This window comes from Apus apus, chromosome 2, assembly GCF_020740795.1.
Source record: "Apus apus isolate bApuApu2 chromosome 2, bApuApu2.pri.cur, whole genome shotgun sequence".
NCBI lineage: Eukaryota > Metazoa > Chordata > Aves > Apodiformes > Apodidae > Apus > Apus apus.
The window spans coordinates 51,502,792-51,518,543 of NC_067283.1; the positions used below are offsets into that span (position 1 = coordinate 51,502,792).

General features: G+C 41.1%; 1 protein-coding gene across 5 annotated transcripts in view; it reads left to right on the forward strand.

Annotated features, from left to right (window-relative positions):
- Positions 1-9,438, forward strand: part of PDE1C (phosphodiesterase 1C) — a 303,096-nt gene extending 293,658 nt beyond the window's left edge. For 4 of the 5 annotated variants that reach the window (XM_051610091.1, XM_051610094.1, XM_051610095.1 and 1 more), the window contains 2 exons: positions 436-501; positions 7,005-9,438. In XM_051610091.1, coding sequence (XP_051466051.1) covers positions 436-501; positions 7,005-7,174 — 236 coding nt within the window. In that variant the 3' untranslated portion in view covers positions 7,175-9,438. The remainder of the gene's footprint in view (positions 1-435; positions 502-7,004) is intronic. The other variant, XM_051610093.1, reaches the window with a different exon arrangement.
- Positions 9,439-15,752: the final 6,314 nt, after the last annotated feature.

Here is a 15,752-nt window from a genome sequence, read left to right on the forward strand (position 1 = left end):
CGCTGAACTGCCACAGAAGCAAGGTAAGTGCTGTGGAACTCCCTTCAGAGCCGTGCTGGGCAAAACAACTGGCAATTGCCAGTTCTGTGAGGACACAGAGGTGGCTGAAGGGAAAGCTGTTGGAGTTCTGGTAATAGTTGATAGGTCCAAAACTTGACATGAAGCTTCCAGAATCAATTATGCAGGTATCTCCACCCAAACCCAGTAACTGATAAAAAGAAGAAAGATGTATTTGATACTGACTGCTTTAGATGGAAAGGTCCCCACAAGAGAGGCTACTTTCCCAGTTAGCCTCACCTAAAACCATTTTTAAGAAATGGCAGAAAGAAGCCAACAAACACCTCATAGTGATAGCAGCACTGCAAAAAGCATTTTTGTGGCTGGTGGGACTATCATTCATCCATCTCTGCTGAAACCACTCTTTTTTTTCCAAAGGTCCAGTACGACGTACAGCTGACTTACCAGGCTTGAGTTCCTCAGCAAACCACCTTACATTGCCAGGTCAGTCAGTACCATCTCACTCTCCTTTGCTTATAGGTGAAGCTTTAGAAATAGGCACTTGCAGTACCTACTGTTTGGGAAATGGGTATAAACAGATAACTTGTTCTCCAAGTATGGCATGACTTTTACACATCACATTAAAAAGTTACACTCATTTAGTGGGGCCGAACAAATTAACTGTTGGTTTTAATGGACTTGAGAGTATTTCAGTTTTTTTAAACAAGTATCTTCTGTTTTATTGCTTGCCGTGCAGGCTCCACAGACTATATTAATTCGATTGGCAAACTAATTTGGGCCTTTATCACATGGACATAAATGTGAAGGGAAAAAATAAGGCAGTTTTGTGGACCCAAGCATAGCTTTTTGGTGCACTTCCCAACTACCAAATCCTGTTATCTCTGTTTCAACAAGACAGCCAGTTTCTTAATCCCTTCATCTTTGTCCCACATGACTGTCAGAAGAAAGGGGGGGGATGGGGGTGTGGGTGTGGGGCAGGCAGGGAGATAATATGAAGCACTTACACAAAATAGTGGCTTGGTGTGAGCAAGATACTATCTTGCATGCCCATATGCAAGGCCATTAATATATGTATAATTCACAGTAGGTGAAAGACAGAGTAGGTCTACAAGAAGAAAAATAGAAATCACCATGAAAAAAAACAACCCCAAACATCAAGTACTGAAAAAGTTTTAGTAGAGATATTTTCATCAGTGACTGCTGTGCCAGCAGCTGAGGTACAGTGTGGCTCCATATATAGATGCCAATGTGCGTAGAATGTTTCTGTGCTGATTCAGTTCTCCAAGCTGTTCATGGCATGATGCCCTTTTGCAGCCACCACCTTACAAATTGTTCCCCCAGCCATAGTTGCAGCCACCGCTTGGGTGTAAGTGAGGAAAAAAATGAGCAGGAATGTCAGAGACTTTGAAATACTCTTTTCCTTTAGTAAAACAACGTGCTCCATGGAGTACTCTCCTGCTCAAGAACAAGAGGCATGAGGACTCCCAGGTAACTAACCCAAACCAGTTTTTAGAGAGAGAGAACAGAGCAGGAAATATAATAAGTACACCCTCTTAACCTCTGAATTTTCTTATCATTGTCAGTGACAATAAATATTAGCTGTATCTATTACCTATATCCCATAGGGTCCCAGCAGTTGTTAAAGTCTTATATTCATAGGAGAGGATACTACTTTGGATTATTTCATTCAGGATTTTCTTGCAGGTGACATTTAAGGGTCTTGCTCTTTGGTGAGATTTTGGAGAATCTTGTTTTTTGGAGAAAAAAAAAAAAGTTTCAAGGAAAACTTGTGGAATGAAACTTTCGTGCGAGACGACAGTCATAACTCTCAGCTAATGTAAACATATCTAATTTCAAAATGAGCTCACTTTTTATGCATTTTCACATGTTTGCATTGGTCTCTTGTTTTGTTTTGTTTTTCGGCAAGCAATGATTACCCATGCTTTTTCATCCATCTCTCCAGCACTGTACCACTTTTAACCCATCAACCCCTTTATGAGTATCTGCAAAAAAACAAATCCACATCCCTTCTTATAAGAGATACTTTTTTCTGAGCCTTCAGACTACCATTATAATAAGAAAGTAGAGAATAAAAATGCAGAAGAGAGGGTTCTGGCATAAGGTATCAGGTACAGTCCCTTTTTATTGCTGACTTGCTAAATTACCTTGCTGAAATCCTTGTATGCCCCAGTTCCTCAACTGTTTGGGAATTATATTTATTCCCCTTTAAAAACTATCCAATCTAGGGAGCTGTTAAATGTTATGAATAGAAAACCAGTGTCAAGGAGGATCCACTTTCAAGAGAGGGGAGCATCCAACTTAGGAGTGTGCCCTCTTCCAAAAGGATGCTGTGGATTTGTTGCCAGTCCAGCCTTAACTCCAGTGGCAATACTCACTGTGACATTTTGATTTATAGGCAGGTGCCTTCTTAGGGAAGTGACTCGCTGTGTTTCGACTCTGTTAATTAGACAACTCCCACCTCAGTGTATGTTTTGGCACCAGTTGGTGTAGGGACCCAGCGGGTTTTCTTTATTTGGCTCTTTCACACTGGAACTTTCCTACTTGTGCCCTGTTATTGTGGCTTACACAACAAATGGTTTACTCTGGTAGGGTTTGCAGGTCAGCCCCTCTCATACAGCTATTTACAGTATGTGATGGGGAGTGGATAATTGTGCCATATTTTCCACATATAGGCTCCAGTGATGCATTTTGCTTGCAGCTGTTAGGGTGTTGTTTCTTTATGCCTTATACAGATCATGGTTTGGAGGGGAGCTGCTTTCACTGGAAGCAGACACTAATTCATGTGTAGTTAAGAAACAGTCTGCAGAAAAGGCACACACACACACACTTTTCTCATTGAGAAAAAGTTATTGTCTTGCTGTTTTTTTTCTGGAAAAGAAGAGGAAGTTTTGTTGTGTTTGGCTTAGTCTCACTTCTGAAGAAGTGAGGCTGATGAAACCAGGCATGTGTGCACGTGATCCCATCAGCCTCTTTGCCCGCAGGTTGGTTGCTCCCCCTCGTTGCTAACTTTTGAATCTCTGCCCTTGTCAATTTAAAGTGTGCTAGCAGAAGAAACACGCAAGAGGTCCCAAAGCTGAGGAAGTTTTACAAGGCTAGGTGGCTGTGTGCAGAAGTGAGCCCTGGCAGTGCTCCCACCTGGGCTTGACTGCTGGTGAAACCAGAGTACCCCAGCAGCTCAGCCACACCTCACAGTGCCTCAGGGAGCCCAGCTCCTGCAGGCACAACTGCTGCCTTCTGGAACAACTCCTTTTTCTCAGTCCAAAGAGGATGAATCAACTATTCTCCAAATATCCTGCACTTTGTATGGTGAGGAAGCACAGTAAATGTATTGATGTACCAGAAGTATTACATTCAATAACTGAGTGACCACATTTTTCTATCTGTGGCTTGAAAACATTTGGAAGTCTGCTACTGCCAGGGTCCTGGGAGTGCTCATAGGCCTCCATGGCTGGGATCCACCTCTCCTGAGACCCTCACCCTACCACCTCCTACCAAGAGCCCACAGGCTCAGCCCAGTGCCTCCAGTCCCTGCCCAAGTGACTTGGTGGAAGCAGGATTTTTAAATTATTTTTCTGACTGTTTCAGAGCCAACGCTCACAAGCATTAACACAATGCTCATGTTCAACCAGGAGTTCAGGCTGATGTGTTCTTCAGCTTAGCTTGAAAGGCAAGTCCCAGAGCTGCAGAAAGCAGCAGCAGGAATACAGGCCAAGAAGTCTCTGTCTCCTGAAGAGTGAAAACATGAAGAACGAGGACCAGGACTGACCCCCAGCTGCCGGGCATGAGAGGCCATAGCTGTGGTGCATAAGCAGCAGGCAGTGCCCTCACAAAATGGGGCAGAGCCCCCCCCACCACGCAGCCCCACCCACTGCAGCCCCTCCCACTGCAACCCCACCTACCACCCATCCACCCAGCACCCTTGCGAAGAAGGTCTTTGAGGTGCTGCCCCTGAGGGAGTCCTTGTGCCCAGGAGGCCCAGGGGATTGTCCCTGCCCCTCGTGGTCATGCACTGGGCACAACTGCTTGGGGTCCCTGATGTGTTGTCTACCTCATTTGTCTGGGAAGATGTTCAGATCTTATCTAAAACTCTGGCAAATCTCCTTTTCTTTTAGACATTAGTATGTTAAGTACTGGAAGAGAGGTACTACTTTGTAATTTTGAATGTTGATGCCAAAGTTGGTATGTACATTCAGACTGTAAATAAGGGTGTTTATACCATAGACATTCATGTGGTTATGGTGATGCCAGAGGTGAAAGACAGGGGGTTTGGTTCCCTCTGCAGGAAATTTAGAGAGACATAGGGAGCATGTAGGATTTCCTCACCGTTCCTTGCCAATGCATCAAGGGACATTTGCTACTATACTCTCAGAGGAGGTTCAGACTTGACATAAGGAAACATTTCTTTATTGAGAGGGTGGTCAAACCCTGGAATAGGCTTCCTGGAGAGGTGGGTTGGTGCTCCAGGCCTGTCAGTATTGAAGAGTCATTTGAACAAGGTCCTTAATACCATCCTTGAACTTTTGGTCAGCCCTGAAGAGGTCAGGCAGTTGGAATAGATGGTCATTGTATGTTCCTTCCAGCTGAACTATTCTAGTCTATTCTAGTCTAGTCTAGTCTAGTCTAATCTAATAAACCTGATGATACACAAAAACACAGTACATCATCATATTCCTGAAAGTTGGATCTTCTGCGATGTTATGGAGCAGGGACTCAGAGTTCAAGTTGTTATATAGGGTGAGGTTTAATGTAGGAACCGACTGGGCATAGAGGAGAGCATAATACACATGCAGTGGAGTAGAAAGCATTCCTGGGCAGCTTTTGTCTGACTAAGAAGTAGCTGCCTTTGGACACTCTCTTTGAGGTGTCTCAATGGAGAGAACAGTGAATTTTGTATAAACAGATTTTTCTTAACATTCCCAGGAGACTGATTCTCCCCAAGTTTAGAACATTTCTTGAGTGTCTAGAAGGAAACACAGCCTTGGTTCTCCTGCTACTTTCTCCTGCAGATCCTCCTAATAATTAAAAGAGAAATCCTCCTTTGTTGGCAAAGGCAGGAAAAGGGAGAAATAAGAATCCCTCCTGGATGTGCTCCCTTGGTTTAACAGCAGAATACAGAATTAGGAATGCCAGTATCCCTAGCTTTCCCCTGTCATCTACCAGTAAAAATGCCCAGTGAAATTGTTCCTGTACCTCACTGGTGAATTTTTTCTGAAACTTGTTTGTTGTTAGACTATTCTAGTCTACACTGGCACTGTCCAAATAGCTATTCCTTGCTTTCATTGCCTTAATTATAGCCATGTTCTTAATAAATAAATAAATAATAATATTATTAATAATAATAATAATAATACTCTATTTTTCTTAAATAAAAAAAAAAAAAAGGAAATCCATGCTTTAGTGGTATCAAGGTTAGAACCTTGTAATACTTACATCAGTCCATGCATGAAGCTCCTGAGAATCATAATATACTGAAGCCCACAAAAAACCTGTGAAGTAAGTATTCTCATTTTTATTTCCATTTTAGACATGGAGAAACTGGAGTGAATGTTATAGTCTAGGTCACACAAGAAGTCAGTGAGAAATCTTGTAACAGAGCTCTGGAGTCCTGAGAGAGAGTCTTCTCTCATCACTTTGAGTGACTAAAGCCTGAAGAAATTAAATGTCATGGATTCCCTTTATTAACTCCAGTATGAAGATAATAAACAGCATTGTCAGTGTGGTGGATAAACCCCCCTAAGCCCATTAGCCAAGTCAAATCTGCTGGCAATAACTCCAGTAAAATTCCAGTTAACAATAAACATTCCCCCATGCTGAGCAATGGAAAATCCAATAACAGTTTGGCTGAATCCATGCTGAGTACAGAAAAATGGAATTAATCTGAAAAGTGAATGTGCCTCAAAGAACAATTACTCACCTGGATATTTTTCAAGCTTTTAATGAATGTCAGTCTAGTCTATTTGAGAACAGGAAGAATTATGATTATGCAGAAATCTGGATGTGTATTTCTAAATGTTATAAAATCTGTAGGGTTTTGTTTTGTTTCGCAAGACATTTTAAAGTATAATTAATTACTCAAGGAGTTTAATGTGATAAGAGTGTGACTGTTCTAGCATTTGATGCTAGCTAGCTCACACAGGGGAATCTTTTTTGCTTCTTAGGATTCATGCTGAGAGCAATGACTTTCAAAGTGCTTATCATGCTAGCTATTGGTTTATTACTTGGTTATTTTGCAAATTATAACTAAGCATAGGATTAATATATTTTTCTCATAGACATGTTTAATTTTTATTCTACCTTTGTAAAGGCGTGAGGAAGCAAGACATAGATTCAAATAAACAGAGTCAAAAAGACAAGAATAGTCAGATACAATGGTAGCTTACTTGGGGCTTTCACAATAGCCTGTAGTCTACTGGAAAATTGCAAGAAATATCTCAGACCCACCTGTTCCTAAATTCTAGAAAATGTGATCTCAATCTAGATTCAAAGATACTTTGAAAACAGTGAGGTGTTTAGCTACCTACATATAGGTAGTTAAGTATAAAGTTGCCTCTTCATTTAGTCTTTTGGCACTTTCATCTTCTGTTTCAACTGTTGTTTCCTTCACCTGCATTGGTGTAGCTTTCTGGCATGTCCAAGTAAGAACATGATTTCAAGATCAAGTATTCTGAAGTGCTTAATCTCCCAAATTTCAATTTTGGATATTTCAGTGTTTCATTCTACTGTTTTACAACTATATTTATTATTTCTATTTTCACATCTTCTTTTTTCACTGTACCTTTTCCTAACCCTCTGTAACCAGCCATTAAGCCAAAAGAGTCCTGGCTCTCAGGCTGAGAAACCCTCCTTTGCACAGACAGGCTGTGCCAAGTGGGATGGAAGCACCTTCTAAGGATTTAATTTCTTGTCCACCAGCAAGTGAATGCTGGGCATGGTAACCATCATTGTTCTTCCTTTGTCACTGCCAGCCATCAAACCTCAGCTGCATCACCTCAGGAGGCCCACTCACAGCTCAGGAGAGTATTTTGCAGCCTTCCACAAGAAATCGGAGGAGTATCCAGTGAGAAGTAAGCTGCTTGACCAGAGGGGAAGGATGAAGAAGATCCAACATATTTCCCAGAGCTGGAATAGGAAATAGCAGAAGAGATGAAGAGTCATCTTCTGGAATGACACTCCTCACAGGCAGGTGGAGGACATTGTTTAGCCATTGCACAGGCCATGCTGTGTTGTACAGAAGCTGCAATTCTAGATTAAAGCAAATTTATGATTTAGCTAAACAACATAATGGGCATTTTGTTAGAAATGTTCTCAAATAGCTGCCTTATTATTGCAGCATACGCTCACTTAGTACTGAAATATTGGGCTGTTACCTTATAAGAAGTAACTTTATACTGTTACGTCCTGTCAAACTAAGGAAGCCAATGCTTCCCTAGATTGTTGGGCTCCTTATGGTGTTCTCCATGTGACCTTCTGCCTACCAGAAGTAAGACAACAACTTCTATTTCAGACAGCACGGGGTAGATTTTTCTTGCCCTGATGTACTGAGAAGTGTCCTCCTGTCATAGTGGGATAGGTATTCAGGAGGTAGAAGGCTGGAGTACAAAGAGTCCTATTGCTTCATTCATTGGAAAAAGAAGACATAGCACAGTTCTAAAATAGTTATTTGCATGAACTCTGAAGAATGTTAAATAAAATCCATTTTCTTTTGGGCATTACTCAACCACATGTTGAGTTTGATCCCATGTGTTATTTTGGTGCACAGAGTGTCCTATGGGCTTACATTTCAAAGCTGAACACGCCCCCTCTGAAAAAGTTGCTCCCAGGTTTTACACTGTGAGAAACAGTGGCAAATAATTCTCTGCCCTCTTTCTCCAGGCTCTTGGTGATTTATGTACTATCTCAGCTCTCCCTTTCCAGGCCAGTAAACTCTGTCCTCTTTGAACACTCCTCACAAGCAAGCTTACTCTACTTTTTATCTTCCTTGCTGCTCTTATATACATGTATATATAGGGTCTATTTTAATTTCTTTTTCAAATGAGAGGATGAGCACTGCAGACGGTCCTCAAGATGCAGGTATATGAGAAATGTATAAACTAATGTAAGGACAACTTCTGTTTCATCTTCCATGCCTTTTGAATAGTTTTTAAAGTTGTAATTTCCTTTCAAAACTTCCTTGAGCACTGAGTAGTTTCTGTAGAATTATCTATAATACACAATATTCTTAGAATTTACTGTAATATGACCCAACTATTCTAAAATTCTCTATATGCATTATATTCATTATAGAATTATCTATAACAAATCCTAATCAATGTAGTGCCCAAATGCCCACATGGAGTTGGGTTTGCCTCTCCCTATACACATTGTTCTTCACTTTTCAATACTGAAATGGTGATTTCACCGATTACACTGAAGTAAGCTGCTGCTGCTTTTTCTCCTTCTTCTGTTGCAACCTTTGTTTCTGTTCCCTGCTTGTTTTCTTCTTCCATCAACACCTTTTCCAAATCACATCATCTGGATAAGCACATTGAATAGTAGAGAGGACAATCCTTTTTTACTAGGAATGCTGACCCTCTAATCCCACTCTTCCCCCAACCCATTGTTAAGCAGCTATTTACTGATGTTGAGATCATATGTTAGGATCTTCTTTCACTTAATGACAGCTCAGTAGCTTTGACAGCCTTTGGAGCAGGACCTTGTCAAAATGGAGAACTGCAAATCACTGTCATTTCCTCCAAGGAAATCTCAAAGATCTGTGATGCAAAATCACTTCTACAAAAACGAGGCTGACCCCTCTCTGTTATGAGTATCCATGCTACCTACCAATTCTTATTATTTATCTTTTCTAAAAGTTCACTCACTTGTGAATTCACATTCTGTTATACATTAAGGGTTTGTCACCATGTCAAACATCAACACCTCGTCAGCTGGTGCATGTAGCACTGTTGTGTGACAGTTACATTAAAATAATGGCTGGGTTTTGCATGGAAAGAGCCAGGGTGTTTTTCCAGTGTTACATATACTCCTCACTCCCTTAGAGAGGATCACTGGAATTCCAGGCACACTTGCCCTAAGGTCTGACACTTTTCCACAGTGTTTTGCCAGACATCTCCACTGCCCGAGTCTTCTGCTGTCACCTTGTTTCAGTTATTTTTGTCTGTTTTCCCCTGTGCTTCACGTTTGTGGCGTTGACCTGAACCACCATCAGAACTTGTGACTCCAGCAGCTGGGCTGAATCACTGCCTAAACCAAACGCAAAAGGAATGCACTTTAAAGCCTCCTGCTTCTGAAAAGTGATTTATCTTTAGGAATTCCCTGAGAACTGTATTTTGCTTGTAGAATACCCTGAAATGTTTTACAAAAATAGGCTGTATGGAAATGCAAAATTATACTATCCTTCCAAGCACATTTTCTGTCTGTGTCATTTCCTTCCTTTTAGGACATCTTTGGTTAACACTGTACCTGACTGTGTCCTACCTGACTGTTCTCTGGATAAGTGGGGGGCATTGGGTCTCTTGCATAAGCTAAAAGGGGAATCTCTTTTTTTGCCTTTCATTATTACCAACAGTTTATTGTGGTTATTGCTTTTGTGTCACTAGCTTCTCACAAAGGGAGCTATTTTTGTCTTTGCTCTCCTGCTACACACTCTCCTTTGCCACGAAGCAAAGAAAAGTTGCTTTCTTTATTTTACTACTGTGAAGTCAATCCACACACAGAGTTGAGGTATTTGCTTTAATATCCAGTTCTGCACAGAAGAGGGAGCAGGGAGGCATTCCACAAAGCAAGCTCAGTTTCCTGAAACACGAGTGCTACTTTTATACCCAAAAATGTGAGAAATATCTGTATCTCTAACTTTATTCTATCAATGCCACAGACAATTGGTCAACTAACCCCTCACTTCCATTTAAAGTGGCGATGCTCAAGAATTTCACTATGTCTGCTCGAAGAGTAAGGGGCTTGTTGTTAGTAGGGGTCCCTCTAGCCTGTGGGTGTGAATTTTAGTATGCTAATGAATCATTAATATATTAATATGGTGATTTCAATTACTCAGTGTGTTTTTGCCCAGTGCTCAAAGCTGTAACCAAGACAAACTGTGGGGAGTGCTGCTTTCCATCCCTTCCATCCGTCCTGCAGGTCTGTCTGAAGGCCGGGCTGTTGACTGCTTGGGGAGTGTTTCCTCTAATTGGAATCAGGTTTTGTCTAATTCTCACTGTTTCACTGTTATCTAGGCCCTGTTTTTATTCTGTGTCCCCCTTATCATAGAATCACAAAATCATAGAATGGCTAGGGTTGGAAGGGACCTAAAAGATCATCTAGTTACAACCCCCCTGCATGGGCTGGGACACCTCCCACTGGATCAGGTTGCTCAAGGCCCCATCCAACCTGGCCTTGAAGATCTCTAGGGAGGGGGCATCCACAACCTCCCTGGGCAACCTGTTCCAGCACCTCACCACCCTCACAGGAAAGAAGTTTTTCCTAATGTCCAACCTGTTATGTCCTCTTTTATGTGATTTTTCATAAATGTGAATTTTTCTTCTCCAAATTTTATTTATTTCAATTAATAACTGACATCAATTCCCCTCTTTGAGACTTAAATAAATATATATATATATGTGTATGTTCTTTCAATGACATCGAAATGACCCAACTGAGGTGTCATGGGGAGCTTATATGGTCTCTTCAATTTAAATGTAGTTCTGATCAGGATCATCTTTGCTCTCACTTTTCTCCAGTCAAGCCCATGCTGTGCCAAGTTGCTGCATATTAGAGTCCTCTCTAGAAAGTGTCTGTTCACCCAAGTGAGGGTTTTTACTTTTTTATTTTTCCTGGAGCTGGGGAAGGTGAAGAATGCTGGCAGATACTCATTGGTATTGGAAAGATACCCTAGTGTCTCTTCCTTCTTCCAGAGCCCAAGACTTTTGGCCTAAATTAAATACTGCCAAGTGGGAGAGAGAGGATGTTTGTGCAGAATGCTCCTTGTAAATATCAAGTCTTCACAAAAATAATTCCTAAGCAAAACAAGATGTTCTGATGGCATCCAGCCTGATGCACAGAGCTGTGTGATGGAGAGGATGGGCTCATCCTTTCAGTCCAACCCTGACATCTAGTGTACACCAAAGGGAAATTTTCCAAGTGTGAAGTTCAAAAATGAAATCTGTATTATTTGGGGTCTGTGTAGCACTGGGGCTCTGGCTTTCCAATGTACTTGACCTTTTTCTGAATTGATGATTTCTGAGATTACCACTTGCTGCCAGCGTAGAAACAAGTCTGAGTAATCTATCCCTCTTGGAAAGTCTTATGATCTCAGACTAATGATGCCATTTAGACTTATTATGAATTACTGGTTGCAAATCAACATTTGCAAATTTAGCCTTTTTTCTGTTTAGTCCATTTGTGAACTGGGTCTTTGCTCTAATCACTGGATCACTTTGCTATGGCAAGAAATTTTGGTAGTCTGTTTTTTCAGAGAGGTTTTTTTGTTTTGTTTTGTTTGTGCTTTTTTGTGGCTTTGGTTGGTTGGTTGGTTTGGTTTTTTTTAATCTGAATTACAAATCTGAATGTTAAAATCCATAGTAAATGAAGCTTAGACTCTTGAGTATTCATTCTTGATATTTTGTGTATTTCTATATCTACACAAACAGGGATTGGAAAGGAAGATTGGCCCCAGTGTCCTCAAGGGCAATTGCAGCACCCAGACCAGAGATGGAGGAGGGAGAAGGGAGGAGGAGCTGTGACTCAGCAGCTTAAACGTGCCTTTCCAGTTCTTTAGGCCATGAGGCAGACAGTTGGGTTCATAAAGCAAATTCAGTTCTGGATCAGCCATATCCCCACCTCCTTTCTCCTTCTTCTTGAGGCCTGCTGTTCACTTCTGTTTCTCAGGTATCTGACCAGCCCAAGTCCTTCTGGTTGATCCCTCACTATCATTTTGCATGTACTCCTCCTTTTACCCCAAACTTTTCTCCTGGTGTCTCAGACACCTGCTAAGCATCACTGAGCAGCTCTCTTGGTAAGGATCCTGGGTTATAGCCACAGAATTGCTGAGGCTGGATGGCACGTCTGGTGTTTACCAGTTGAAATAGGGTCCAGTGGAGCAGGTGACTTAGGGTTGTGTCCAGTCTGGTTTTGAAAATCTCCAAGGATGGAGACTCCACAACCTCTCTGGGCTATCTGTGCCCGTGTGGAGTAGTAAAAACAAGTTTTCTTACTTGTATGTGGCATTCTATGCATTTCAGTTTGTGCTCACTGCCTCTTGTCCTGTCAGTGGGTATCACTGGAAGGAATCTGGCTCCCTCTTCTTTATTCCCTCCCATAACAGATTTCTATACATTTATAAGATCTCTTTAAACTTTCTATCTCCCGACCAACAGAACACAGAGAAACAAACCTGGGATAGATGTAACTCTGTCTTGGACCCTAAGACCACCTGGGGGCCTGAAACCTATTTTGAAGGTTCGAAAAGACCTGAAAGCTTGGAAAAATCCGAAGCTTATGGCATTGTGTCTTACAGTTCTAAATACACAGTTTGCATTTTACAGGATCATCACACCAGTAAGAATCAGCACAAATTGTCCATCAAAAGCCATTGTTTTATTTCTGGAATGTGCTTTCTAATTTTGCTGCTGCTTTTCCATCTCTCCAGTCCGTGTCTTTTCAGGATTCTTCAGGATGTTGGGTATAAATGATGAATTAAGCTTCCCCTTACAGCTGCTGGGTCTGACAGACCAACAAGGATTCCTCCTGCAGGACCAGGAGCCAGTATAGTGGAGTAGAGACTGGCTTTTAATGTTCACTCTTTCTACTTGTAGAAATAACTTTCCAGAATAGTGGTTGTTTATTATTATTATTATTGTTGTTGTTGTTGTTTTACTGTGTGGGATGTAAGGAATGCAAAAACATGTTATTAACTTAGCTAAATATAAATGAGAAGCCAAAATTTCTAATGTACTTCACTGATGTTCACTTTTGATTTTGGCTTGTAGATGCAATTGCGGAGTAATCTCTGCATACAAGAATACTGTAAGGTTATGTGTACAAAATGTAATCATAGAAGAGAATTGTTTTGGTTGGAAAAGACCTTTAAGATCATTGAGTCCAACCACGAATCTAACTCACTTAACCTGTGGACCTCGTGTTTAGCACTACAAAACTGCTCATTACATCCCCTTCAGATGGGTGATGGGCTTTCTGCAACCCTTAGTTTGAAGTTGCTGAAGTGCAAGGCCATTAGATGCCCTTGTCCCAGTCCTATTGTAAACAGAGACTTACCCCTTAGTTTCCAGGTAGAGGTTAATTGAGAATTCACTCAAAAATATTAGCTATTAACAATGTCCCCAACTGTAATCCGTCTTTTATTCACTGACTGAAAGAAACACTGAATCCCACCTGAGACCTTGGACTGGTTGCTCTGCCCAGTGCAGACTTCTGGAGTGAGATGCAGCTCCAGCTAAATATCTGAATGCAAGGCAGCTCCTAAGACCCTAAAGCAATCAATGCCACTGTGCAGATAATGTGACTTCAGTCTGGAGCACCCCAGTCCTACCAAAGGACTTAGCCTGGTTCTGTGCTTTCTGTGCTTTCCATTTCCTTATATTTTTTCTGTAATGACCATGAGGGACTTTTGGAGACACTGGGTACAAAAGCATTTCTGCCCCAGAACACACCAAATCCAGGCATTTACCAGTTTCAGTACTATCTGGTTTTAAAGGAAGAGTTCAGAGCCAGAAGGACAATGATTAAACGCAATAAACCACATTCACTCCATTGTAAAGTCCACACGCGATTCTGCAACACCTAAAGGCTTTGTTTTGGGGGAGAGGGGAAGTGTTTATCTGATTTGGAAAAAATCCTGTCTTATTTTCAAATAAAGTAACTTTTAACACTCACTGAGTGCAATGAGGCAGGTGAAAGATTCATTCATTCTGAGAAACAATTCATTGCACTGCTGCCCAGGAACATTGGAAAAGCTCATTTTTACTTAATTGATCAAGTGAAAAATTACTTTTTAGCAGTTTTTCCTACCAGGCTATGAATATGCAATTTTGAATGAACTGCAGCAAATTATGTATGTCGTGGCATTTTTATGGCTGGGATTCAAGTTGATCTATACAGGGATGGTAAATTAGGCTGCTGTGCCGTCAGAGATGTCACTGGGACTGTAACTCCTCTTTGGACAAAAACACATAGTGCTGGGCTTAAAATGTGCTCTTCCCCCCCCCCTTATTTTTTTTCCTTTTTTTTCCCCCTTTTTTTTTTGTATTAAGATTCCCCAGTCTTGGAAACAAATAGTCTTCAGAGTAATGAAGTCAGTCACATCTTATCTGTACTACTGCCTTGTGTTGTTAAGGACCTTCATGTTTAAACATGTACATTTTCACAGCTAATCCATTGCTGATGTTAATTTGAACCTTTTCAGGACTACACACTCTTGCTGTGTTGTGCACTGAAAATACTAACCAGCTTCACTGGTAAAGCTGGACTCAAATCACACATATTCCTTACCACATACTTGCAGTGACATACTTTACTGTGTACCTTATGTGAATGTTGTTGTAGGAACTACTGATTGATTACATTTTAAATATTACCTTGTCTTGCTGATAAATGAACAGAATTTAAAACGTACACCTCCTAGGTATCAGGCATCCCATTAATAATATAGCTCGCTTCTTGCACACTTTTAATACATGATTATTTATTATAAGCTTGCTGATTACATCTTGAAGCTGAATATTTGCGAATGGACTGCGTTCTCATGAAAGATGTTGGGTCAGTCTCTGTGGCAAATTAAGTCCAAACTAGTGTGCTCCTCAGCTGCCTGCCTAAGGGTGTTAAAAAGATAGCTAAATTCAGTCTGCCAGGCTAGATAATCCTTAACCTCTCTGCTGAGGTTCCTAAGGGTCCAGCTGGCACTGCTGCTCCATCTAATGCCCAGAGCTATTAAGGTAAGCACAAAACTACCCAGTTCTACCTATTTTGTATAATATTCTACAAGTACCCGTCTCTGTTTGTACAAATGCTGAAAGCTGTAAGCTGGCTGTGAAAACATTTCTTGACTGAATCAATGAGGTAACCTATTAAAAAAAAAAGTGTGGTGCTTCCACCTTGCAGTAAGCATATGCCATTGAGTAGGACTATTCCTTTTACTCAATTTTTACTCTCCTGCTGTGATTTTTAAACTTTTCAGACCCTCCCAACTGACAACCTAGGACTCAGTTTGAAAAAAAGCAGGTGTCAAAAGAAAAAAAACATGGAGTAAAAAGATCAATCCAACTAGTTTATCTTTCACCAACCCAGGAATAAAACCTTTGAAAGACAGAAGAAAATTAATATACTACCCTGGTGTAACAGGCAGGTGCTGCACTTTTCATATGCTTCTCTTCTGAGAGCTCTGCCCTTTGTCCTGTGTGATGTGCCAATGTTGTCAGCCCTTTAGCTTTAAGTTTTCATACTACAGTAAATCTACCTTTTTCTCCTCACAAATACAAGATGAGCAGACACAGGCAGAGGAAGTGTTTGCTTTGCATTTCAGGGACTCTAGAGTTGATTCCTGCCCTCCCACTCTCTCCATCTATCCCATCAGCTCTGCAAATGGGAATTTTCACTGTGGTCAGTCTTGTTCCAGCAGAGGAAAGGTGGATGATGAGGTGAGTTGTCAGGAGAAAAATACAGTTTAAATCATTGACGGATGTTTTATGTCCCTGTGCTACCAACTGCTC